The sequence below is a fragment of the Chiloscyllium punctatum genome, chromosome 44 (genome assembly GCF_047496795.1).
Source record: "Chiloscyllium punctatum isolate Juve2018m chromosome 44, sChiPun1.3, whole genome shotgun sequence".
In the NCBI taxonomy this organism is placed as follows: Eukaryota; Metazoa; Chordata; class Chondrichthyes; order Orectolobiformes; family Hemiscylliidae; genus Chiloscyllium; species Chiloscyllium punctatum.
This window is the reverse complement of record NC_092782.1, coordinates 50,450,602-50,478,332: the sequence shown is the minus strand read 5'-3', so window position 1 is coordinate 50,478,332 and position 27,731 is coordinate 50,450,602. Positions and strand designations below refer to the sequence as shown.

Genomic DNA, 27,731 nt, shown 5'->3' with positions numbered 1-27,731 from the left:
TTATTAAACGCCTTACCTCGCTAACTGCTAAAATATTTGGTACAGCTAGCATCCGCCTCATTGGTAAGTATAGCAGAGAAAACACATACTTAGGTATTTTAGCCATTTCATTTTCTTCAGTTTCTGTATTCCTGTACTATGCAACATTGCAAAAATGTCTTATTGTTCTTTACAAGTTATTCTGCAGTCTTGTCATTTGGATTTGTTCTGTACCATTCATATCTTCCCAACAGCTCCTACCTTCTCTCAAAGGTAATTGACTTGTGTCACCATGGTTACTTGGAATGCTAAAGTGATAGGTCGTAAACACCATCATGGTTACAATGGCCATTAATGATTGTGTACCTGCTGCATCTCTGCAGTTCCACGGAGTCACAAACCTACAATGTTTCCATCAGCCTTTTCCCAACAACGGGAAATCTTCTTACCCTTCCCAAAGCCTCAAAACAACGGCTGATCTTAAATATTCCTCTTGAAATCACATTTTAAAGAACCAAGGAAAATGAGTTTATCATTGAACTTGGGTGCTCACCCTTCTCATCCACAAAAGGGCAATGAAGACTAATTCTCATCAATTCTCTCATCACCCCAGTGGCCAATCATTAGATCTAAGTTTTCAAATTTTCTCTGTATTTCCCCAAATGCAGTGATTTAGAATGGATCCTTCTCTGGGGATATGTTTCCAAATGAGAATTTCCAATATTGTCCCCCTACATCCTCCCATTTACCGACTTACAGTTTTGCCCAATTGACATGAATTTGACTTCAACAATGTAGTGATGGAAGCATTGAATATTTAAGAAGGTCAGTGTTGTGCTTTTGAATGGGCTGCTTGGTCCTGGTTGCTGTCAGGTTTTTTTGAGTGTTAGTGCTGCTCTCATCTAGGCAAATCAAGAGTGCTCCAACAGGCAGGAGTTGAGAAGTGAGTTACTGACTGTCAAATATGATAGATGCAATGTCAAATTCACTCAGTGGGAGGGCTGCAACAGCTCTTATGATGCTTAAGGTGGGGCAGTTGTTGAGGGTATTTGGAAAGCGATGGTATGGAGCACAAAGAAACAACCAAGCCTCTTACTCCAGATATAATCCCTGTGTGATGTGTGAATATGAAAGGAAGTATGCTGTGTGCTTCCTCAAATAAACCTGACAGCAACCAGGACCAAGCAGCCCATTCCAAAGCACAACACTGACCTTCTTAAATATTCAATGCTTCCATCACTACACTTTGTGACAGCAGTGTGTACAGTCTACAAGGTGCACTGCAACCACTCTAATGACAGCACCTTCCAAGCTATAATACCAAGGGCACTAGATGGATGGGAGCACCATCACTGCAGGCTTCCCTCCAAGTCACAAGGCTCTCTGACTTGGAACCATATTTCTGTTCTTTCACTGTTACTGGGTCAAACTCCTGGAATGTCCCTTATCAAACAGCACTGTGGGCATCCCTGCACTGGACAACTACACTCATCTACAGTAGCAACTCACCACAACCTCTCAAGAGCATAGGGATGGGCAATAAGCATTGGTTTTCCCTCTAGCTCACACACACAAATAAATAAAAAGGAATAATAAACAATAAACGGTGTCCGAACATAAGAACTAGGAGCAGGAGTAGGCTATCTGGCCCTTCAAGCCTGCTCCACCATTCAAAAAGATCATGGGTGGTCTATGCATGGACTCAGCTCCATTCACCTGCCCGATCACTCCATCCCCTAAATCCTTTACTCTTCAAAAGTCTATATCATCCAACAAGGTAACCTCAACTGCTTCACTGGGCAGGGAATTTCAATCGTCTCAATTCCGGAATCAACCTAGCTTAGACAGTTCTGAAGAAGAGTCCGATTGAAGTTATAACGTTAACTCTGTTTGTCCCTCCACAGTTGCTGCGAGACCTGATGAGTTTCTCCAGCACTTTTTGATTTTATTTCAGGTCTCCAGAACCTGCAGTAGTTTGTGTTTGCGATTTCCCAACATCACATTCCCAAGTCGAGGCCGCTTCATCAGGACTCCAGGTCAAACTGGAAAATGACTAGTGGATTGTATCAAGTGCATATTTTAAAAAGGAAGCTTTAGGAGACAAATCATAAGAAGTAGCTCTGCAGGGCGGCATGGTGGCACAGTGGTTAGCACTGTAGCCTCACAGCGCCAGAGACCCGGGTTCAATTCCCGCCTCAGGCAACTGTCTGTGTGGAGTTTGCACATTCTCCCCGTGTCTGCGTGGGTTTCCTCCAGGTGCTTCGGTTTCCTCCCACAATCCAAAAATGTGCAGGTTAGGTGAATTGGCTATGCTAAATTGCCCGTAGTGTTAGGTGTAGGGGAATGGGTCTGGGTGGGTTGCGCTCCGGCGGGTCGGAGTGGACTTGTTGGGCCGAGGGGCCTGTTTCCACACTGTGTCTGTGGATGCTTTCCCAATATGTGCTGATGGCCGAACCAAGTTCCTTGTTGCCAACTGTCAGGTCTCCAGGAATTGGGGATGAATCTCCAGGAGACTGTTTGATTAAAACTGGTGTTGGACTGGGGTGGACAAAGTTAAAAAAAAATCACACAACACCAGACTTTAGTCCAACAGGTTTATTTGGAATCACTAGCATTCAGAGCACTGCTCCTTCATCATATGACATTCTGCTCCACAACCACCTGATGAAGGAGCAGCACTCTGAAAGCTAGTGATTCCAAATAAACCTGTTTGACTATAGTCTGGTGTTGTGTGATTTTCTTAACTGTGATTAAAACCAGGGTTCAAACCATCAAAATGTGTTTAAAAAAATGATGCTGATGCTCCCATTTTCATTGAGCAGCATTTGTGTCTTGGTGTTCCAAAGAATATGGAAAGTGGACAATTCTGAAAGCATTAATATGGAGAACTACCATAAGCACCACCCACAGTGATGATGTAATACGGACTTGTGAGCAGAACAGAACAGCACGTGGAAGGAGACCAACCTAACGTGGTCCTCCTTAAAGTCTCAAATGTCTATCATTTTTGATGAAACCTGTAGATATTGCATTAGCATGCAATACATTATGTTTTGTCAACTCCAAGAGACCCTTCCAGTTAGAGCAGATACTATTCCACTTGAGGAAGCAGTTTCCTACATTAAATGAGGAGCAACATTCATCATGGTGAGCAACATCACTGTGTAATGATCTGACATGCTGATACAACATGGGGGCAGCGGTGAAATGCAAATAAGCAGTTGAGAGAGGGTTTTCAGATTGCAGGTAGGGGTCATTAGAGATGGAGATTACGTGAGAAACCTCCAGGAATAAGACGTGAACTGGTAATATAACCAACACACATATGGGGAACTGCCCATCACCATACCCACCCAAAATCCACAGTGTAACTGTATATTCTACCTGTAAACCCGAACGTGACCACTGTGCCTTTCACTTCAAACTACATCTCTACACTTTCGGCAGCTAACTGTTCTTCAAATACAGTGATTGCTGGGAATACAGTGGAGTTTGGCAACCATTTTTCAACAGCTATGACCCCCACTTGAGCAACAGCCTAGATGTTTATACCACCTGCCATTTGGCAATATCAGCTGAGGGGAAAATGTTGGCCAGGTCACAACAAAAGTGCTAATTGTTTCCCATTGTACTATGAGACACATGCATGGCTCATCTCAATTAATTCAGTCTGATTCAGACTAGCGAGGTGAATCACTCGACATGATCGAATTTGCAAGCTAGCAGTCAGCTCTGGCATATCGGCTGTGCTTACTGTTATCGTCATGTGTAATAAAATGCAAATATCTTCCCTTTCATGACAGACACAGGATTGATTACTGACAGACATAAGGCAACAACAAAATGCAACACACCTTTACTTTTGGGCACATGCTTTAAGATGGCAAGTTCTTAGACAGACGATATGCTGTACAGTTCATAAAATCAAACTCATGAATTGTCATGAAATTCTATTCAGGAATTTGATTGATCATGGCTGCCCTGCTCCCACACAAGAAAAATAAAACCACACGAGCTGCCTGGACAAGTGAAGTGACTGAGGAAAACCTGTTTTCACCTGTGGAGCCAAAGGCAGGATTATAGCAGTCTTTTTACATGTTAGGCTCTACAGGATGAGACTGGGAAAGGTTCTTGCTGATACATCTAGCCAATCGTACCCAAAATAATTGTCTCAGCGATTTTTTTGTTCCATTTAACTGTTGTGTAAGATGGTGAAAAAAATACAGAATTATTTAGAAAACAGGTCTCTTTGTAAAGATGACCTGTTATATTTTATTTCTAATACAGTCTGAACTGCTGCTGCTGTAGATCATTAATAGTTACTGAATTCTTACTTTCGTTATTTACAGGAATTGGAGAGGTCAGTACCTATTAGCTATCCCTATTTTTATTCTTGTATGGGATATAGGCGTCACGGGGTTGGCTGTCTGTCTGTCAGTTGGAAGGTTAGCCTCTCCATGCAGTGGAGAGTTTCTCTTGAACCGATTGGCCATTTCAGAGGGTAGTTAAGAGTTAGCCACATTGTTGCGAGTCTGGAGTCACATGTCGGCCAGACCGGGTAAGGATGGCCAATTTTCCTTTCTAAAGGGCATTGGTGAGTTTTTCTGGTTACGTGGTTTTCACTCAGACACTTTTTGACTCTCAGTTTTATTGAATTCAAATTTCAACTGCCATTATGGGATCTGAATCCATGTTGCCAGAAAATTCACCTAGGCTCTGGACTACTAGGCCAGAGATATTACCAATACACCACTATCTTGGAAAGATGGCAGTGGATCTCTGCAGTCTGTCTGGGGGTAGATGCATCCACAGTGTTGTTAAGGAGGGAGTTCTATGATTTTGATCCGGTGAAAATGAGGAACAGCAACATAGTTCCAAGTCAGGATGGTGGAAGACTTCATCGGAGCGGAGGGTGGTAGGGGCATGGATAAGGGGCTGCGAGACGATAAATTCACAACTGTCTGTATTCCCATGTGTCTGCTATCCTCGTCCTTGTTGTTGGTAAAGGTCACATATCCACAGGTTGTTGAGAGAACTGTCTTGGGCAATCACAGTCCTATGTCACTCCAGCACTATGTTGCATGATCCCCACCCCCCACCCGTCATTACAATGAGTTTAATGTTATTTCTCCCCTTTTTTATTACAGATATATTTATGTTGTTACTGCTCTTCATTTTAAAGAGTTCAGGATTAATTGGAGCTCAACCCTACCTCTCCTCAACAGGTTTCCTTTCAGTTACATCAGATGCAATTATGTACTAATTGAGGAGTTGGGTCACAGTGGTGTGCTGATCCAGAGAGATCTTATGAGCTTCATTAAAAGCTTGTACTTTCCCAGAACTCTGACAGACACTGAATGTAAAGCTCCACTGACTCATTCTGTTTCATGTCCTGATATTTACAACAGCCACAGACTGACAACTCCACTCCGACCTTACAAGCTGTGTTATCAAAGCTAAGCGCTCTACCAAAGGTGACTTGGTTAAAAATACTCTTGAAAGTGGCCCGGAAATCCAGGCCCATGCAGACAGGACTGGTGACTGCCCTTGTCACTGCCCCTGAAAGGAGCAGCTAGTAATTCCTTTCAGCAAGACAATGTGACAAGACTGTGAGATGTCAGTGGTGATCTGTCAGAGAAAAGGTCACACTACGCTTCATGACTCAGCATTGTTCAAAGCATGATGGTTCCAAGGGCTGTACCCTTGGATTAACACATTCAATCCTGAGCCACTGCATGGAGAGGCTAACCTTCCAACTGCAAAGAGATTCCACATTGAAACCATAAGGATATGCCAAGCAAATGTATGTTTATAAAACAGGCTTGTTACAAGAAGAATGTTTCTCACAGGAAAAGAACAAATAAAAGCTGTTTGGCATTCCATCAGGGCATTTTGGAAACTCATCCCAGTTTCCTATTTCTCTCAATTCATGGTTGACTTCCAACTTGGTGAGGACCACACTGCTTACAATCTATCCCACACTCAACTGTTCTCACCTATAAAAGGCAGTTTTGAAATTGAACACTGCTTTCTCAAGCTGCAGCTCCTTAAAGTGACCTCAAAATGCTTATCCTCGAGAATATCACCTGATTCAAAATCCACATGCATGCACATACCTCTGACTGAACCATTCACAAATTCATAGAATCCCTACGGTGTGGAAACAGGCTATTCGGCCCATCCAGTCCATACTGGATTCCCACCCAGACCCAGTCCCTGATCCTATACCTGTAACACTGCATTTCTCATGGCTAAACCACACACCCTGCACCTCCCTGGACACTATGGGCAATTTCCCATGGCCAATCCACCTAACCCGCACATCCTTGGACTGTGGGAGGAAACTGCAGCACCCTGAAGACACTGTCTCAGATACAGGGAGAATGAGCAAACTCCACACAGACAGTCACCTGAGGCTGGAATAGAACCGGGGTCCCTGGCACTGTGAGGCAGCAGTGCTAACCACCGTGCTGCCCCATTCAGTGCCTGAAGTGACACCAAACTGAACTTAATAAAAAGTGGTGCACACTGCAATTCAAACCTTGGCAATTTTCAGTTCTATTTATACAGTGACACATGTAGCCAGCTTGTAAACATTGCAAGGACAAGTCTTACCTGCTTTTCTGACATGACGTAGAGGTATTGACGGTCCACAGACAACGACATGTCTCGCAGAATGGCACCACTCTCCACAACCTGAATGGTTTCATACTGCAGTGCACCATGGGAAGGCCCGTCCACTCGGATCTATGAACAACAGAGAGAGAGAGAGAAAGAGACAGAAAGAGAGAGATCACTTACTGAACATCTTTCAACTTTTAAAAACTCCTATATTATTTATCATCTACATTCCCCCAAGCTTGTTCTTATTAGACATTTATGTGGTCTCAAGTACAATGTTCCCAGTGTTCAGCAGGTTTGATTTTTTTTTTGAATTTGGTCCAATTTCCTCTGGATTCTACAGAAAGGAAAAGCAGTTTGATGGAAGCTAGGCAATTCCTGCTTCCTGGGAATTGGTTTTGAAGAGTAAATCTTGATGCTGAGTGCTAGGCAAGCTTTCTGACAGTGCACCTTCAGTAAAAGTCACTGGATAATGTCACATGATGGCCATGGTGAGGCCAAAGTAATTCCCAACTGAGACCAATTAATGCTACACTGACAAGGGACACATAAGATTCAGTCACACACATGTTGGAGGTGCTACATCATTATTCCTTTAGGAAATACTTTTAGTCGAGTCTTTCATTGCCTTCCTTATTGAAAAACACCACTCATTTGGAAAAAACACCTCTCAATTGGAAAAAAAAACATTCTCTGGATGCTGTAATGCATTCAGCATGATTGACATGCCTCACAAATGGGGAAGCATGTGACAACTCAGCAAGAGAGAGGTTTGAACTAAAGCCAAAGGCACCCTCCAGAGTTGGGGAACATAAGTTTGAGACATCAGTGCTTCATCCAGCACACCTTTGACCAGATATGAAGAAACAATAGATCATCATACAGCAATGTTGAGTACCACAAGAATACACAAACTCTCAGCAATATTTTCAATAAAGCACAAAATTCATAATTCGCTTGCAATTACTTTGAATGCTCTTGATTCATAAAGTTTTCCAAGACATTATGATGTTAAAGTACAGCTCATCTCTTAGGTTTCTAATCAATTCTATTACAGTTCATCTCTTGCACTGGCAGAAATCCAACTTTAAATTATATCTTCTGAAGGCACATATTACAGCTTTCACGATCCACGCCAATACAACATCTAAGATGTCATGATAGTTCTAAACTTTCACAATGGCTCCTATTTCAATTATAAGGCAATGATCTATATCACATTTATCTGTCTGATAAAGGATAATAACTATACCTTTGGTCAATCTAACAATACAGGATATCACCTACATTTAATATCAGCCTTTCACCGCAGCTGTTTTGCTATGTCTACACTGAGGCCAATTTTCATTCCTTTGTCATGCTCTTTGTCATTGATAACAATAGAAACTCCAACGAAACATATCAAGGTATGGCTGGTGACAATGGAACTCTATCTCATCAGATATTAGGAGCTTCTGGAACAGAGAGAAGGTAGTGGACTTGGAAGAGGAGTGAGGTAAGTGTACCCTAAATATTGCGTGATGATGGATCCAATATTGGGACAAGCAAGTGAGGTAAACTTTTCAATTTTTGTCTTCCCACAGCCTAATCTCTGAATCGGAAGATTGAGGATTCAGGTACCAATAAACAGACTTGAACGCAAAATCTCGGTTGACCTTACACTCCCCACTGTCCCCTCCCCGCCAATCCAGTACTGATGGAACACTGCACTGTGGGAAGTGCCATCTTTCCAATGAGACATTAAGCCAACACTCTGCTTGGCCCCACAGGGAAGCATAAGCAATTCAGTTGCATTATTTCAAAAAGGAGCATGGAGATTTCCCTGGTGCCTTGGCCAATATTTAGCCCTCAACAAGCACTGCCATCAAAATACAGGTTATCGGGTCATTGTTGCGTTGATCTGTGTAGGATCTCCCTGCGGTTACAATGGAGGACTCCCCTTCTCAACCTCTCCCCTCACCTGAGGCCCAACGTGAAAATAACATCAGTCATCTCTAACAAGACAGCAGCGTTACGATTTAGTAAGCCTATTTAATTTCGATAGTAAGTATATTTCCAAAGTTTAATTGTAAAACATTCTCAACATCATGAGGTGATGAACAGTGCCGTGCAAATTCTGTGAGAGCATGCTATTACAATTCTCGTCTGAAATTAACAGTCCGTGATTCTCCAACCAGGAGCAGAATTGTGTCAGAAAACGTTAGCCCTTCATATTCGAAAAGCCTTTCTTCAGGTTTACAGAACCCTCAGCACTACAACAATCTGTGAGCTTTCATTCACACTCGGTAATGTTCCCATTCCCACCGTAAAAAATCCAAGCTATTTATTTACGTAAACTATGGTGATCACGTTTGTAGGGATATAGCTCATGCTAATGATGGCTGTTATGTACCAACAGGAGTAGGTTTATGTACTTAAGAAGAAAATGAAATGTTTCACAATCCAACATGTTTAGCTGAACGTCAGGTAATTAGTGAGGCAGGAAATTACTGTATTCAACGTCTCTCTTCCCCAGGTCTGTGACTGTTTCCTACTGAGAGGTGAGAATTAAAGGAATCAGTTACCAATAGCATTTGGCACGTTTTTCATTTACTGGCATACGCCCCACTGTGACCACAATCTTTCTAATGCCACTTGCTCCAGATTGTAGAGCCAGGAGTTACTAGTGATTGACACATCACAGTGGGTGGCAAATACACTAGTGTTTGAAAGATCCATTTCTCTCAGAAATAAAGTTTTAACTCCTTGTCTGGGATTGTCCTGGTCAACCTTTGGCCTCTCAACCAACACCACCAAAAATAGAATCACAATCAATTATTTTTTCCATTGCTCCTTGTGGCATCTTGCTTTGACCCATGGCTGTTGCATTTACCCCTCCCCCCCCGCCCCACCCAAAACACCTACAAGGATGATACTTCTCCAGGAAATCCTTTGTTGTCAAATGCTTTGGAATAATCAGGGAATATTAAAATGGTTTTATAAATGTAAGATTTCCCTTTACTCTTCTGTTTTACTTTTACGTTTGTTAAGATGTGCTAAATTATTTTGAGCTTGAACTCCTGTCGTCTAGAATTGACTCAATATGCGCATGGAGAAGGTGAGGACTGCAGGTGCTAGAGATCAGAATCGAGAGTGTGATGTTGAAAAAGTACAGCAGGTCAGGCAGCATCCAAGGAGCAGAAGAATCGATGTTTTGGGCATAAGCTCAGGAATTCTCGACTCAATATGCACAGGCACGTTATTAAAGAACAACTAATTATTCTCAAATTCCTACACAATGTTCAAATGGATCAGTTCTTTCCATTGTCCAAATGTGAAAAGACAAAAGCATTTCCCTTTCATTCCTAGTATATCGATCATAAATAGTCCAAATTTAAGAAATCTCATTGAACTTTTTCCTATTTGTTTCCATTAGATGAAGTCCCAATGGGTTAAATCTCATAGTTCACATCTATTATATGACGTCCCAATGGAGCAAAACCTTCTTCCCTCTCTCTCTGAGAAATCCCAATGGATCAAATAGCTGTCGCAACACTAACAAATAACTTCCTCAGTGTTATGGCAGCTTAAGAAGCAATGCTAGGTTTTGACTCAGTATGACATTAGTGGTGGCTGATTGGGTAGCTTCCTCTCCTCTGAGTCAGAAGGTTATGTGGGTTGATAGTCTATTCCAGTTAAAGCTGTCCCTGTCACAAGGGGCAACCTCCCAGTGAAACATTAAGCCACTGCTCAGTGATGATTATGATCAACCTGGAAAACATGGACTATATTCTATCTAGGAATCTCCTCTCAACAAAGATGGTCATAGACTGCTAAATTCATCATCACATGCTCAACCTTTGGCTGACTGAGGAGAACAGTATTTGGAGACTAGGATCTTAAAACCAACAGAAAGGGAAGGGTGTAGTGGACAGTAGAGATCTCATACTCCTGAATACTTCAGAAACTTGGATTACATAAAACTCCCACCTCAAAGCACTGTGAAAGTACCACCAGCAGTGCCTACTTGAGAAAGGGATTCTGAAAGTACTGTCTACTCCTAAGTCAGATGACCCAGTACCCATTGAGGGTGAAATGAAGCCAGCTTCACTGGACAGGATCCGTCATTGTAATAGACGAAAATGGGTACTGCAGATTACAGTCAAGATTAGATTGATGCTGGAAAAACACAGCAGGTCAGGCAGCATCTGATGAGCAGGAAAAATCGTGTTTCAGGCAAAAGCCCTTCATCAGGAATGAGATGGGCTGATGAAGGACTTTTGCCTGAAACATCGATATTTCCTGCTCCTCGGATGCTGCCTGACCTTCTGTGCTTTTCCAGCACCACTCTAATCTTGAATCGTTCATTGTAATGCCTTACACTAAACACATGAAGCAACTGTCTGACTCAGTCACCATTGGAGGCTCCCAGTAAGGTAGCCGAAACATTTTAGGGATGCTATCAAAGTATTTGTAAAGTGATCAAACATCCCTGCCAACTCCTGGGAGCCTCTGGCTTGTTCTGACCAAAATGGAGAAAGTTGATTTGAGATGACAGCAGACACTTGGAGACTTTGTTGGAATGCGCACAGATGAGATTGAGGCATTAGAGTGAGAGCTCAAAAACACTTCAGACAATCTATCCCCCCCCCTCAACCCTTCAAATGCCATCTACCCTGCATGTGGCAAGAGTCTGCAAATCTCATGTGCACATGCCAGTCATCTCCAAACCCATCAGAGCAAGAGGAAGCAAATCCTTCCCAGTCCTGACTATCTCAAAACAGAAAAACCAACACCCAGCCTGCCCTCTTGAGTGGATATAAAACACCCCAAAGCAGTATTTGATTATTCACTGGTGTCTCAGCTAATATTCGGGCTGAACTAGTATCATGTACCAGACCATTTTGCTGCAGTAAGTTTATCTTTCTGGGTGGGCTGAATGGTCTTCTTCTGCGATTCTTACTTCAAAACAGCTCTGATCTTCATCAATCTTTTTATTATTTTGATATTGCTCCAGAGGGTAACCATTCCCTAAATAACTCTAACTCAAATCAATTGATTTAGCTTTCCATTAACTCACATTCTAGTGGTATTACAAAATCAAGAATGAATCCCCCCCCCTCCTGTGATCTACCTATACTGCCTGAATATTTTCTAAGCAAGATTGTGCATCCTCTGCTCCTCTCACCCAAATGCTACTCCACCAGTGCAAACCACCACCTACCTCCAGTGCCTCCATTTCTAATGCTTATGCTTTCTTTGCATATCGGGGTTGACCTGGCGTCCAGCAGCAGAAAGGAGTAGTACAGAGTACAAACAATGAAAACAGAACACAGAAAGGAGTGCAAGGCAAATGAAAATGAACACACTGACTGGGGGATGACAGCAAAGAAATACAATAGGGCTCAAGGAGGTCAAAACTGAACAGCAGAATACAGAAGAAGAAAGAAGATACCTTAAAAACACAAGGGGACTCAAACAGGAACTGCAGAGGTTGAAGATGTGATGTTACTCTTCTATTGAACTACACATTCATATTTGGCAGCAGTTGTGCCTCAGGCCGGGGAGTAGGAAGGGATGGTATGAACGGAGGGGAGCATAAAGATGAGAGATGAACATTCAGAAAAGACCAGAGAGTCTCTGGGTACTCAAAGACCTTTTCAAAACTAACAAGTCCCATCTTTCTTGCTAGGATGAATAAAGTAAGTTTAAATCACTATGCAGTACTCAAACCTTGAACAGCAACTGCTAAACGAAGGTGGATACAGAAGCAGAGGATCAAAACCCCCTCACAATAAATGGCTGAATTAGAGCAGAAATCTTGAGGTTCATCATCCATTCCCTCAGTGTGTGCTTGGGATGAGCAGATTCAGTGTGAACCCTGTGCTTTTACCTCATCAAGCTCAGACAAGTGTGTCTTAGTTTTTCTCTTTACGACTGAGGGGTTGGGTCAGGAAGTGAATCTTTTTAGTGCTTTTTTCAAATTTTCTATTTTTCCCTTTTTCTTCTTCAACAGGAAGACCTTGTGTGTACACAGAGCATTATTCAACACAGGGCCCAAGGGTTTTAACAGCATTCTTTTGAAGTATACACGTTTGAAGTACTGCTGTGTAAGAAATGCAGCATCCAAGTTATGAGCACAGCAACGGGATTGTGCCCAGGTATTTATTTAAGTGCTGGTTACAAATAAATATTGTCAGCGAGGGAAGGGGTAACATTCTAACACTGGATCAGAAGGTTCGAGTCACATCTGGCCAGAGGTGTGTCATAATATATATGAAGAGGATAATTATAAGTTATGAATATTGTGCAGGTCACTGAAGAGAATTCCATTACAATTCTTTGTTACAATACCATGGGATGCTTGACATTCACCATCAACAATGTTTCTCACCCTTACTGACAGCACTTCCAATCTAAATACTGCATCAGAAAGTCAGCCTAAGTCTCTGGAGTTGGACTTGAATCCAACATCCTGACTCAGAGGTGAGAGTGCAACCCACAGTAGACACCACAAATGCGTGTTGACTCTCCATTTTAGTTACTCAACACTCTTAGCTCACCCAAGAGTGACAAAACTAACAAAATAAGGAACTCCATTACATCTGTGACCAATCAATGCTTTCACTCAAGGCATGTAAGATATAGGGGAGAAGTGGGACCACGCTAGTGAGTTGGATGATCAGCCATGATGTGTAACAAACTCAAAGGGCTGAATGGCCTACTCTTGCTTCTGTTTGCTGTGGTTCTATGTGTCTCTGGATAGTGACTCAGATCAGGAATTCGATCCAACCCTCCTTTGCATTATTCTGGAGCACCGACATCAGTCATTTGACTAACCCTGCTTCCAGGTCTGAGAGTAGTGAACTTGGCACAGACTGAGAATCAAACTCAGCTCCATTTTGGCCACTATGTCTCAGCTACTTATCATCAATACAGTTCTCCCTTATCATTGTTTAAAGGCCAGTCCATTAAACTTGCTCCACACTCATGGTGGCTAAAGCATCATAACGAGACACATCTTCCCTCTACCCCATGGCCCCTCGCACACATACTCTCCTACCACAGGAAGTCATTCAAACGCAAACTTTAAAATCTTCAGCATTTAGATTTCAGAAGTCCCACATTTGCCTCCACAGAGATAGCAGTTTGTAATCAATAAATTCACCCAACTATATACCTCCATGCAAAAAAGAACCTGTTTTAAAACTGAAAAAGCATGTTTACATCCTTTATTAATCAGGAGGACAAAACCACGAGGGAACGAGACAATGATGTGTCTCAGAGCCCTGAATTCAGTAGCTGAGTCAGCACTGAGAGCTACAGACGGGCTCATACAAGCAGCTCCGACTCGAAGAATCCAATGCAAGAAATAATACAATGTGCAGCTGTTCTATGCTCCTTGGAAACATTCTCAAGTTGCTTTTAATAAGAACAGCCTCCGGGAAGCCAGCCTGATAGCCCATTTACTGTCCCATTGTTCAGTGATATCGAGCACCAGCTTTTCTATTGTGTATTTCATCAGGATCAGTTCTCTTCCCAGCACCATGCAAAACAAAAGGGGGTTCAGATCCTCAGTTTCTCCCCTCCTGAGTACAATGGGGTCTGTCCTGAGGTGCCCCTAACAGAGATATTGGATTCTCCAAGGTAAATCTTACAGGCAATGTCTTTTTATCATTAGCACTATAGAATCAATTGTTACCAGCTGCTGTTTGGAGACCACCACCGCCAAGCCTTCTTTCTTATTGTGACATACTTCAGAGTCTGGATCTTGTCATCTGGCCCAGAGAGAAGGACGCTACCTCTCTGCTCCAAGACCCTACTGTCTTCTCAGTTAAACTGGATGTAAGTGCTATTTGATTAATGGTGGTAGAGGATGTACCAGCCACAAGTCTGAACAAGACGAGACACTTGTCTTAACAAGACGAAACTTCTTGCGCGATAGCAACAGGCACAGCTGAAAATGGCTGGTTAGACATCACCATTAAGAATATCAGAAGCCAGTAACGACTCATCTGACTCAAGCTGCACCTCTTTCTTCCCCATCCAAGACTAGTACATCATCAGATTAGGCAGAGCTTACTGTAGTCTCCAACGTTAATGCTTTCCGAACTATTGTCTTATCCAACACTTCAATGGCCCTGGGTTCCTCGAATATTATCTGTGTGTAGGTCTCTGATGTTCACCCTTCTTTGCTTGTTAAAGACACTACATAAAACCTATCCTCTTTGAATAAGCTATTAGCCATCCACGTATGTGACTGAGTCTCAAATCTTTCTTATAATGCTCCCAATTTTTTATAAAATTAAAGGCGTTATACAGTTTGTGTGCTTAACTGATTCTGAAAAATGGTGCATTCAGTGAAGACAACTAAAATAGGACTTTGTACATGCACTGTTAGATATGAAAGTCTAAATTTTCATTTTACTTTGTACAAACCTAAGTTCAATTTCTGCAGTTGTCAGCCTTAAACCGAGCTTTTTTCAAAGAGTTCCAGTGAAACAGCAGCTTAATTAAGAACCAACTGATACAGTCTCCTTAGTGACGCAAAGGTATTTTCTGTTTGGGTTATTTACAAACAGCCAATCAAGCTCTCAACTGTGACTTGCAAAAGTGTACTTCAGGGAGTTTGGGGAGGAAAAGGAAGCGGCTTTTGGTTGCTTCAGCCTCCAAGAACTGATACTTGCCCTGCCGTAGTGGAGGTCGGGGTTTAGTTGATGAATCTCTAGTAACTGGCTACGGTTCCTTCTGTTCTGAGGCTAATATTGTATATCTTGAAGAAGAAGTACATGGGAGATGATGCTGGAGAGTGGGAGAGGCTAAAAGGTGTGATTCCAGAATCCTACCAGTAGCGAGACCAGTGGCAATGTGACTTTAAAAAACACAATACAATGTAGGCAGGGAAACTAGCAGAGTAGGATTGGTGAATGCTTCAAGTCTTTTAAACTAATATTATGGTCTTCAGTTTGTGTTCAAGTCTCAAGTCTTTATTTCTCCCTTCTCAAAATCAGTTAATTAAATATAAAATTGATACTGATGAAAAATCATTTATTCCAATAATGTGTAAAGATTGAGTGATTCTTCAAGTGTAAAGATCAGCAATAGCAGAATAACTAATTAATTAATTACATACAGTACAACGGTGACAGCAGAAGACGTGATGCATTACTGCTGCAGCATCTAGAAGTTCCTGGACACAAGGCTGTCGAGAGTGGACATATCTATAGTGTTTAGATCAGAGTGGTGCTGGAAAAGCACAGCAGGTCAGGCAGCATCCAAAGAGCAGGAAAATCGATGTTTCAAGAGGACTGATGAAGGGCTTTTGCCTGAAACGTCAATTCTCCTGCTCCTCGGATACTGCCTGACCTGCTGTCCTTTTCCAGCACCACTCTGACCTAAACTCTGGTTTCCAGCATCTGCAGTCCTCACTTTTGCCTACATCTATAGTGTTGACAGATGAAGGAACGTTGGATCCAAGTTGAGGAACTGGAGTCTGAACTGTGCCACATCAGGTAAGAGGAAAGTTACCTGGACAATTTGCTCCAGGAAGTGGTCACGCCTCTTAGATTAGGCAATTCTAACTTGGTGTGAGATCAAGAAAAGAAAGGCGTGATTGCAGGAGAGGCAGGTATAGGTTTCTAGAGGTAACATTAAAGGAGTCTCAGCTCCTGCAACTGTCCAATAATTATGAGGTTCTTGCAAGTCACGTGGATGAGGGCAGGATCTGCAGAAAAGGATGAACAAATTGATTGTGGCACTAGGAGCCATTCAAGTGAGGGGAGAAATTCAGAAACATGTGGGAACAGTATAAATATGGAGATAGCTATCCTTCTCTGAAATGTGAATGTAAATTCCAAAGGTTGTCCAGGATTGGAAATATCTCCTCAGCATTGGAGAGGAACTTGCAGAGGGAGGGGATGGATGCAGTATACATCATCCATATTGGTACAAACAGTATTGATACAACTAGGAAGGAGGATCTGCTGAAAGAATTTGAATGTTAGGATGATTACCTGAGTCATTGGCAAACTAGCATCAGGTAAATAAAATCAAAGAATTAAATGTGTGGCTCAAGGATTGATGTGGCAGGAATGGTCTTATTTCCAGGGGCACCTGGATTAGAAAGGCGATGGTCTGTCGGGACTTGAATCACATTGGGATCAGTGGCCTGATAAATTGAATAACTGAGGCCATAGGGAGTGTTTTAAAATAAACAAAGGCGGGAAGGTTTTAGAGAGGGGATACGTTGGTTTAGAAAACAAACAAATGGGAAGGTATTGCAGGCCAGCTATTAAAGGGAAAGGAAGGGATAAAACATACAAGCACTAAAAAAAGCAGCAAATAGGGTCAAAAGAAGGAGAAATGGTAAACACATAAAATTAATGGCTCATTTCTCAAATGCGGGAAGCAAGATAAATAAAACAATGGCACAAATACAAGTTAATGAGTGTGGTTTTATTGTCATTATGGGGATGATTACAAGGAGATTAAAATTGGGAACTAAGTATGTATGGGCATGTTAACTTTCAAAAGGAGAGACAGGAGGAAAGGGTGGTGGAGCAGCTCAGTGGAAAGGCACCATGGCCCAGTGGTTAGCATTGCTGCCTCACAGCGCCAGGGATTCGGGTTCAATTCCAGCCTCTGGCGACTGACTGTGTGGAGTTTGTACTTTCTCCCCAGTTCTCTACGGGTTTCCTCCAGGTGCTCCGCTTTCCTCCCACAGTCCAAAAGGTGTGCAGGTCAGGTGGATTGGCCAAGCTAAATTGCCCCATAGTGTTAAGGGATGTGTAGGTTAGGTGCATTAGTCAGGGGAAATGTAGGGTAATGGGTATGGGTGGGACACTTTTCGGAGGGTTGGTGTGGACTTGTTGGGTCAAACAGTTTGTTTCTACACTGTAGGAATTCTAATTCTAATCATAGCTCTGTTAGTACTGGTCAAATAGGTATCATAGCAATGATTAATCTTGGATTGGAAAAGTTGGAATCCATCAGGATGGAGGCAAGAAATAATAAGAGGAAAATGACATTGATGGAAGCAGTTTATACATTCCATAACATTGATTATGCTGTGGGACAGAGAATAAGTCAATGGGAATGGTGTAAATAAGGTAATACATTTGCATGGGTGAGCTTAGACTTCTCCTAGTTTGAAAATCAATTGCAGTGGTAGCCAGGAGGATCAATAAATGCAGATTATTTGAAACAGTTTCCTACAACAATGTTCTGAAATCAAGTACTTTCAATCGGGTGGTGTGTAATGAGGCAGGTTAAATAAATAATGAGTAAACGAATGGTAGAATTTAGCATGCAGTTTGAGAGTGAGAAACCCAGGTCAGAAACAGCTGTGCTGATTTTAAATAAGGGTATCAGACATCCTGTTTGGTCTGAAAGCTGGCTCTGAGGGAACTGGATCAGTGTTGAGGACTATCCACATGTAAATAACGGGTGACTTGGTGGCAGGATACCGACCCTCTATGGAGTTATTTCAGGCTGGGCCTATACTCACTGGAATTTAGAAGAATAGGGGATACTTTGTTGAAACATGTAAATTTCTTAGGGAGCTTGGCAGCATAAATGCTGATTGTTTCCCCTTGTGGAACAGCCTAGGATGAGAGGGTATAATCTCAGATTAAGAGGTCATCCATTTAAGACAGAGATGAGCAAGAATTCCTTCTTTCAGGGAGGAATGAATCTGTAGAATTTCATTTTGCAGTGGGTTGTCGTGACTGTATTATTAAGGTTTATACAGACAGATTTTTCATCGATAAGGATGGCTATGGGGAAAAGGCAGAAAAGCAGAGTTAAGGATTGTCAGATCAGCCATGATCTCATTAACTGCTGTGGCTGACTTGATGGGCTGAATGGTAAAAACAATGACTGCAGATGCTGAAAACTCCTCTAGCTTATCTCTCCACGCTTCAGGCTCACTGCCTTTATTCCTGATGAAGGGCTTTTGCCCGAAACGTCGATTTCGCTGCTCGTTGGATGCTGCCTGAACTGCTGTGCTCTTCCAGCACCACTAATCCAGTTGATGGGCTGAATGGCCTACTTCTCTTCCTCGGTCTTACAGCCTAATAATTTTCTGAAACAAAAACTTGCAATAACCATGCATTATGCTCCTGTAATTTCTAGATTAAAAACATTTTTATGTATGACTTAAACGCGGAACACAGGAATAAATAAAAATGTTCTGAACATTGTTTTCTCCATTCACCTAAGAAATGGAAAGAACCTTGCTTAGTGAAAATGGCATTTAAATATGGAGGAGATTGAATATTAGTTGCTGGGCTGTACAAAAAGGCATCAGAATGGGTAAATGAATTGGAAGGGTTTAGAAGGACATGGATCAAATGTTGGTAAATGGGGCTACATTTATTTAGGATATCTGGTTAGCATGGTTGGACCGAAGGGTCTGTTTCCACACTGGACATCTCTATGATTCTATGATTCCGACTCAACAACGAACTGAGGAACAAAACTGAATATTTGTGCATTTCTTAACGCGAGGTAATACAAAATTCTACCTAATTTTTGAAATGTTTGACAAAGTTTCTAGCTTATTGCCGTAAGTAACTGTTTTGGAAACATTTTCATCAATTGATATGGTATTCCATAACATACACAGTATGTTAAATATATCGTAGTGTCCTATACAGTACTAGATAAATCATAAATGCTTGAATAGCACAGTATGCATTATGATAGCAAATTTATATGAAAAATGCATTAGCAAGAGTGAAAAATAGATTTTTAAAACACTGATCAGACAAAACTTACCAACCGTGCTAAACCAAAGATTGAAGTTGTGGCTAGTAGCATTATTTGAAAAAGTTCCCTAATATGAAAATCACTCAAAAGCATGCCATCATCAGAAAGCATTCTAATTGTGAGATACCTGTATATATACAACTTGCTGCAAACCAAGCATCAGAATGAGTCCTGATGAAGCTCTTTAGCCTATCCATTCTCTTCTATAATATTGATGGCTCTGGCATTATATTTAGCATTCCATATTTAATTCAAAACATTTTGTCACCCTCCAGAAATATTGACCTTTAACAACATAAGGGAAAGAACCAAAAGGAACAATGAAGTGCATTTTTCTTTCTGAATGCACTATATTGAATAAGGTGAGAGCCGTTTTTCATTGACGAGGTTAGTTGCATGTAGGGGCTATACAAGATCGAGAATTATGAGATGATGAAAGAGACACTCATCTGTTTCTTGCACTGGAGAAGTGACTGCATTGGATCCATTTCCCATCAAGTGGAGACATGATAAGATAGCACGTAGGAACAAGTATAAGCAGTTAGCTCCTCAAACATGTTCCACCATTCCATGGCTAAACTGTATCTTAAATCCTTCTATCCACGGTGGCTTCATGACCTTTCATAGCAAAATCTATCATCTCAGTATCAAAATTTCCAATCGATTCCCTAGCTGCAACAGCCTTTTGACAGAGAGAGTTTGTGATTTTTGATATTTCAGATGAAATGCTTCCTGACAATACCCATGAATTTGTCTCTGACTTCAAGATTATGGAGCCTTCCTCCAGACTCCCCCACCAGAGGAAACAGGGTAACTGGAGAGAAACTATCAAATCTTTTAATTCATTTTCAACCTTTCAAATTGATCTCCCATACACGAGGGAAAGCAAATCTGATTCTGTTGACAAGTGATGTAAAGTGTGCACCTTATTCCCTGTCGATGCTGGTTATTATGCCTGTTCATCAGATGAGGAGTTGCTGAGATTTTCGATTACTGCGTGTCATACTTATTTAGTTGTCATTGTGCAGCCAGATTCAATTAAATGCAAGAGATGGACTTCAAATATTTTATCCTGTCCAAAAGAACCTTCTTATTCCAGTGTGATCAGGATTCAGATGAGGAAATGTTTTTATTGAAAATAGATTTCAACTGAGAGAAAATTCATTTCAATTCACAGCAAAAGGAAGAGTGCATTCACACATCTGAAGATTCAGATTGGACTTGAAACATTAATTCTGCTTCTCTCTCCACAGGTGCTGCCAGACCTCCTGAGTTTCTCCAGCACTTAGTTTTTATTTCAGATCTCCAGCATCTTAGTCATTTGCTTTTGTTGTATTTCTGAGGCACCTTTCAGGACTTCAGGGTTGTCTCAGGCACAGTCAACACGAGGCAGGCGATATGCACACCGTAAGCTCCATAAAGATTAATGTGATAATAGCCAAATAATCCATTATTACTGGTATCGCTTGAGGGATAAACTTTGCCCAGGATACTAGAGATAACTTCTTGTCTCTTCTTCAAAGTACTGGCTGTGGGATCTTCCATTTCTGCTGTGCAAACTATATGCAATGCTTTTCTAAAACTTATTATTTCCTGTTGCCTTATGCACCTTATTCCCTGTCGCTGCTGTTTATTATACCTGTTCGTCAGAAGAGGAGATCGTTCCAGCAGAATTGATATTTAATCCCAATTGACCTCATGTGGCCAGTCATCAGCTGCTGGGAATTTGACCAGGTAGGGGATGAGTGAAGGTCCTAATCCAGTTCTCTCTCAGCATTGATACAAACTCACTGTCCAGTCAAGAAAACTGATTCCAGAAACAGTCATTGATTCCTATTCCTTCTTTATCCCTACCTCAGGCACACCAACAGTAGTCGGAAGTGCACTTACATCTAAGGATCAAGCTTTGTACCAAATTGTGCTGCGGCTCGGGAGATAAGTCCATAAGACATAGGAGTGGGAGTAAGGCCATTCGGACCATCGAGTCCACTCCGCCATTCAATCGTGGCTGATGGGCATTTCAATGCCACTTACCCGCACTCTTCCCATATCCCTTAATTCCTTATGAGATGGTCTGTTGCATGGACAATTTCACCACAAACAGTTCTTAGCAAATTTAGATATTTTGCATCTCAGGCCTGCCCTGCCATTCAACAAGATCAAGACTGATTTGCAACCTTATTACTGACAACTGCCTTTGCCCCGTACCCCTTTCTAACCAATTATACAGAGCAGCATTGTCACTCAGCAGTTTTGAAGGGACTGAAACACAAGTGAAAGTTAATGCTGAGCTCTTTGAACAAGGTGTCACGGGGCTTATCGTTAATATATTTCTCCTAGAGCCATTTGCCAAAAGAATATTGAAGGTGAGGAGAATCTTTCTCTCCATGTCACAATCAAGAATTCATAGTCTTAGAGGATGCAACAAAGCTCAAAACTACATTCAAAAGTCATTTAGAAAAACAGAATCCCCACAGTGTGGATAAAGGCCATTCTGCCCATCAAGTCTGCACCAACTGTCCAAAACGCATCCCACCCAGTCCCAGCTCCCCCACCCTATAATCCTGTATTTCCCAAGACTAATCCACCTAGCCTGCACAGCCCTTGACACTACAGGGCAACTTAGCTTGGCCAATCCATCTAACCTGCGCATCTTTGGAATGTTGGATGAAACTGGAGCACCCAGACATGGGGACAATGTGCAAACTCCATACAGACAGTTGTCCAAGGGTGGATTCGAACTCAGGTTCCCAGTGCCATGAGGCAGCAGTGCTGACCACTTAGCCACTGTGCCACCCTTGTGGCATAACTTCCCTAAGCAGAAGTGAGTGGGATTAATTAGACCACTTTTCAAGGAGCCTGCAGAGCTATGATTGGCTGAATGGTCTCCTTCTGTGTTGCCAAATTCTACACTCTCCACAGATTGGACATTCCAGTTGCATAGTCCCTGATGAATCAGCGGGGCAAAGGAACCTATTTTTCAATGTAATTAGGGAATTGCTTCATCTGAGAACTGAAGCACTTCTAGACCCTAGCCATTCTATTGCAAACCTTCCAGTCTTCCTTCTTTCTCTGAAAATGTCAACTAGGCGTCAACATGCTCTTCTGGTCAACTTTATCCTTGGTATTGAAATCTGACTGCATTGAGTATTTCTCCCTCTCCCACTCTCTGTGGAGACTTATTAGATTAGATTCTCTACAGTGTGGAAACAGACCCTTCAGGCCAACACATCCACACCACCCCTCCGAAGAGAAACCCACCCAAACCCATATTTACCCCTGACTAACGCACCTTACACTGTGGGCAATTTAACATGGCCACTTCACCTGACCTGCACATCTTTGGATTGTGGGAGGAAACTGGAGCACCCGGAGGAAACCCACGCAGACACAGGGAGAATGTGCAAACTCCACACAGACAGGTGGGAATCGAACCCAGGACTCTGGTGTTGTGAGGCAGCAATGCTCACCACTGAGCCACCGTGCCACCCATAATTGTAAGGCTGGTCTGATTTTTGTGACTTATGTTCCCTCCTTTTCCAAATTGAAGGTTTTTGAAATGTAGGGCTTGGTTTTTGGTACCTCACTTATTGGCATCAACGCTCCTGAGTTTGTTTTTTTTTGAGAACACTGAAGTACTTTGACCATGGAGCATCGTCTTGTGAGCTCCTTTTGAATCCTTCAAAACCATTGTGGACTGTGTTGACGGGCTCAGCACAAAATGTTTGCTTCTCTCTTCGCCAGTGTCATGGGGCAATCGAACAGTGTGAGGCATGCTCTGAATCAAAAGGAAGGCTATACGCATGGAGGGCACATGCAGAAGCACGGGGACTGGGCAGCAATTCAGGAAACGGATGGGTCAAAACATTTCTGACCTCCCCAAGAAATCCCCACAGGCCTTTTATGTACTGCAGGAGGTATTCAATGTTTATGAATCAGTATTCATGACTGCCCGTCAGTTAATTAGCACACCAGGCACATCACAGAATGTGTAAGTGAGACACTCTCAACTCTTTCACTGCAGCTCTTCCTTTCACTGAACCTTAATCGTACTGCTTATTCATAGAAACAAAGTTTAAATCCTTGTAAGGCTGATCTTGATTTTTGTGACTGAGATCAAAGTATAAATCGCATGTCTCACAGTTGATTTCCATTTTAACCTATTCTTCTTTCCTCTTTGACGTTCATGGGGCCTCTGTTGAAATCTGTAAGAAGCATTGAACATTTTGCCTAGTGATGTTGATTTAATTCATTCGACAGGATTCAGCCTGTTCTTGACTTCACTCCCTTTGACTCATCCATCTCCCCACACCGCCCCCCCCCCGACCCAAACAAGTTAACCCTTCGTGAGAAACTTCCAGTTAGTTATCAGCTTCACTGCTATCATTATGTTGTCAGAACTTAACCTATTCATGAATAACTCAAGAACATTGTACAAATTGTGGATAGTCAACATGCTCAAAGACGTTATTACACATCTCTGGAGCAGGTGGAACGTGAACCTGGGCCTCCTGGATCAGAGGGAGGGACACTACCAGTGCACCACAAGAATATATAGAAAGGATATTGTTAAACCTAATAGGACGCAGTCAGGAGTCACAAGGTCGTTGCTGGGACTGGAGGGTTTGAGTTAGGTTTAGATTTAGATTTCTTCCATTGTGGAAACAGGCCATTCAGTCCACACCGACCCTCCGATGAGTAACCCACCTCCCTCCGACTAATGCACCTAACATTAAGGGCAATTTAGCATGGCCAATTCACCTGACCTGCACATCTTTGGACTGTGGGAGGAAACCGAAGCACCCAGAGGAAACCCACGCAGAGAAGTGTCTGTGTGGAGATTGCACAGTCATTCAAGGCTGGAATCGAACTTAAGACCCTGGTGCTGTGAGGCAGCAGTGCTAACCACTGAGCCACCCCTATAACATAACCTCAGACCATGTCAATACCTTGTCACACCAAATGAAGTACCTTCGTTGGGGAGGCAGAGCATAGTGGTATTGTCACTGGACGAATAATCCAGACCTCCAGGCTAATGTTCGGAGGGCATGGGTTCAACTTTCATCGTGACAGGTGGTGAAATTTGAACTCTATTTGAAAAAGAACCTGGAATAAAAAGCAAGTCTAATGGTGACTGTGTAACCATTCTCGATTGTTATAAAATCCCATCTGGTTCATTAATTCCCTTTCAGGAGGAAAATCTGCCACCATTACCATGGGACTCCAGCAGTGTAGCTACTTTCTGGGCAATTGCAGATGGCCAATAAGCACTCACTTAGCCAGCAATGTCCACATCCCATGAACAAACAAGAAGTATCGTCACTGATACAACACTGGAAAATCTAGCAGCTGGTTTATGCACAACAAGATCCCATTAACAACCAGATCATGGTTTATCATAAGGTTGACAGAGGGCAGAGAGTGGAGATAACACCTCTGTTGGTCAATTCCCCTTCATGAAATGGGAGCCATGTGACTTTTGATGTTGGCCTGAGGGGACAGAAAGGGACATGTTTTTATTTTTCAGGTGAAAGATATTTCTCACTTCAGGGCAGCACTTGACCGGACTTTTAGCCTGGATCCCACCCTCCAGCCTCCAGACTGAGTCTCAAATTCACAACCTACTGACTTGAAGTCAATAGTGGTAGCCGATGGTCTATAGTTAACTTACACATGGAGTCATAGGGATGTGTAGCTCTGTCCAACTCATCCATGCCGACCAGATATCCCAACCCAATCTAGTCCCACCTGCCAGCACCTGGCCCATATCCCTCTGAACCCTTCCTATTCATATACCCAACCAGATGCCTTTTAAATGTTGCAATTGTACCAGCCTCCACCATTTCCTCTGGCAGCTCATTCCATTCACGTACCACCCTCTGCATGAAAAAGTTGCCCCTTAGGTCTCTTTTATATCTTTCCCCTCTCACCCTACACCTATGCCCTCTAGCTCTGGACTCCCCCACCCCAGGGAAGAGACTTTGTCTATTTATCACATCCATGCCACTCATGATGTTATAAACCTCTATAAGTCATCCCTCAGCCTCCGATACTTCAGGGAAAACAACCCCAGTCTATTCAACCTCTCTCTATAGCTCAAATCCTCCAAACCTAGCAGCATCCTTGTAAATCTTTTCCGAACCCTTTCAAGTTTCGCAACATCCTTCCGATAGGAAAATGTCACCATTTTCCTCATATCAATTCCTGTGACTTCCAAGATAATGGAGGTCCAGGGTCTTCATGTTACACTCGCAAGCACTTTTGAAGCAGAACTTTGGTCATTCCACTAGCTGCCTGGCTCAGGTTACCTGACAGCATAGGACATACACACATTGTGCCAGAGACAGTGAAGATAGAAAATGTTGAGCTTCTTTTTTTGAAAGCTGTGAGGTGTCAATCTTTCACAACCATACAGTGAGGTGCTGAGAACACAGACTTTGTAAACCAACCTCCTGGTCCTCAGGATCAGCTTGATGTTATTCCACGTGTATATTCCGCACTGGCTGAAGACGATAGGTTTTGTGTGTGTGTGTGTGTGTGTGTGTGTGTGTGTGTGTGTGTGTGTGCGCGTGTGTGCGAGAGAGAGAGAGAGAGAGTCAAGTTCTGTATCTAGGGACAGACGGTGACTGTGGACCAGAGGCAGCAGATTTTGCCAACCACTTCCACTGAGGTGTTATTTAGTGCAATCAGATGCAACACCTTGATATACAACCACACTGTTTACTTGACGTTCAGAGCCAGGAAGAACAAGTGACAAACATGGGAGAGACAGCCTTTGCAACTTAATTTCCCTCTGAGCATCGACATTTCCTGCATAAGTAACAAAACCAAATACGAGCCCTTGGCACAGTCACTAAAATGATTGTTAAACCACCACAGATTTAACAGTCGCCGGGATCAGTGAACACAATCATCTATGAAGCATCAGACAATACAGATGGAACTCACAATAAGGACTCACTTGAGATCCACTCAGCTGAGATAACATCCATCCTTAATGCAAAAAGCAAAGGTCCAGGATGCTAAACATAAACCCAACACTGCACACCCTGAAGGTAACTAAGGCGGCTTGCATTTAGATATCAACTTAAACTTTGTAAGCTGTCTTAAGGTTCATCAGGAGCTAAATCAACCACAATGAGTTACAGATACAGATATGAAGACAAGAGATTTGAAAACTTTGAGAAGAAATCAAGCTTCTTAAGAAGTGTCTAAGAAGAGACAAGATTTGGAAGGGAATTCCACAGATTAAGGGTTAGGGCCTGACATATCTACATCCCAACCAGGAACATCCATTTAGAAACCTCACCAGAGAGGTGGGTTTTCTCAACTGAGCCTCAATGCTACACAATCTGGTGGCAGTGATTGAGTTGTGTCAGCACCATAAACTGCCCCTGTACACGAGCTGCCCTTCACTAATCATCACAGACATCGGAAAAAGACAAACTGCTTGTTGCACACAGTTGATGGAAAAAGAATATTTCAATTTAATTTTAAAAATCCAAACATGCAAATTGAATAATTATTAGCTCCACCGTCAGGAGCAGGATCTGCAGCTGAAGATATGCTTCCTGTTGCTACCCACACAGTCAAGAGGGTGAAAATCAACCTGATGTCTGTACTTCATCTGCACTCAGGAAGATTACTCAGTTCGATTTTAGACGCAGATTTTGAATTTCTCCTTCTCTATTGTTGGAATTATCTCCTGACAGCTTTTGCTACTTCTGTTTTGTTTTCTTCTCTAAAATGAGTTCTATGCTCCTTCATTAGTTGCTGTAATACTTGCTTTCTCTTCCCCTTGATCTTTGTATTGTCACTGTTTTCAATCTATCATTAGTTTCTCCTTGTACTGTGTTATATTTTCCTCTCCCCTATGACTGACCTTCTCTCATTATTTGCATTTTCACCCTACTTCCTCTTGTTCAGTTTCCCTCAGTTTTCTGTATCAGCTCGATTGCAGCAGAGTGAGTTTGTCTACACGTGTTATGTGTGTGTCTGAGGGAGAGAGAGAAAGACGGAATGTGTCTGTGTGGATATGTACGCCTGGTTCTCTATCGGTAAAGCTAGTGACTGCTTAATCTAGATGCAGCTTGTCTCTCTCTGTCTCATGCACCCACCTCTGTAACAGCATCTGTCTATGCATCTGTCTCTGTAGCTGCCTCTGCATCTCCTCAGTAATTGCCCCTGTGTGCACCTGGAACTGTCATTGCCTGTGTACCTCTGTCTGTGCATCTCTCTGTAGCTGTTAGTCTTGTGTGCCTGTCTCTGTCTGTACATCTCTCTGTAGCTGTTAGTCTTGTGTGTCTGTCTCTGTCTGTACATCTCTCTGAAGCTGTTAGTCTTGTGTGCCTGTCTCTGTCTGTACATCTCTCTGTAGCTGTTAG

General features: G+C 42.4%; 1 protein-coding gene across 8 annotated transcripts in view; it reads right to left on the bottom strand.

Annotated features, from left to right (window-relative positions):
* Positions 1–27,731, bottom strand: part of plxna4 (plexin A4) — a 632,909-nt gene that overhangs the window by 341,767 nt on the left and 263,411 nt on the right. For all 8 annotated transcript variants that reach the window (XM_072562914.1, XM_072562916.1, XM_072562917.1 and 5 more), the window contains exon 4: positions 6,595–6,726. In XM_072562914.1, the coding sequence (XP_072419015.1) occupies positions 6,595–6,726 (132 nt within the window). The remainder of the gene's footprint in view (positions 1–6,594; positions 6,727–27,731) is intronic.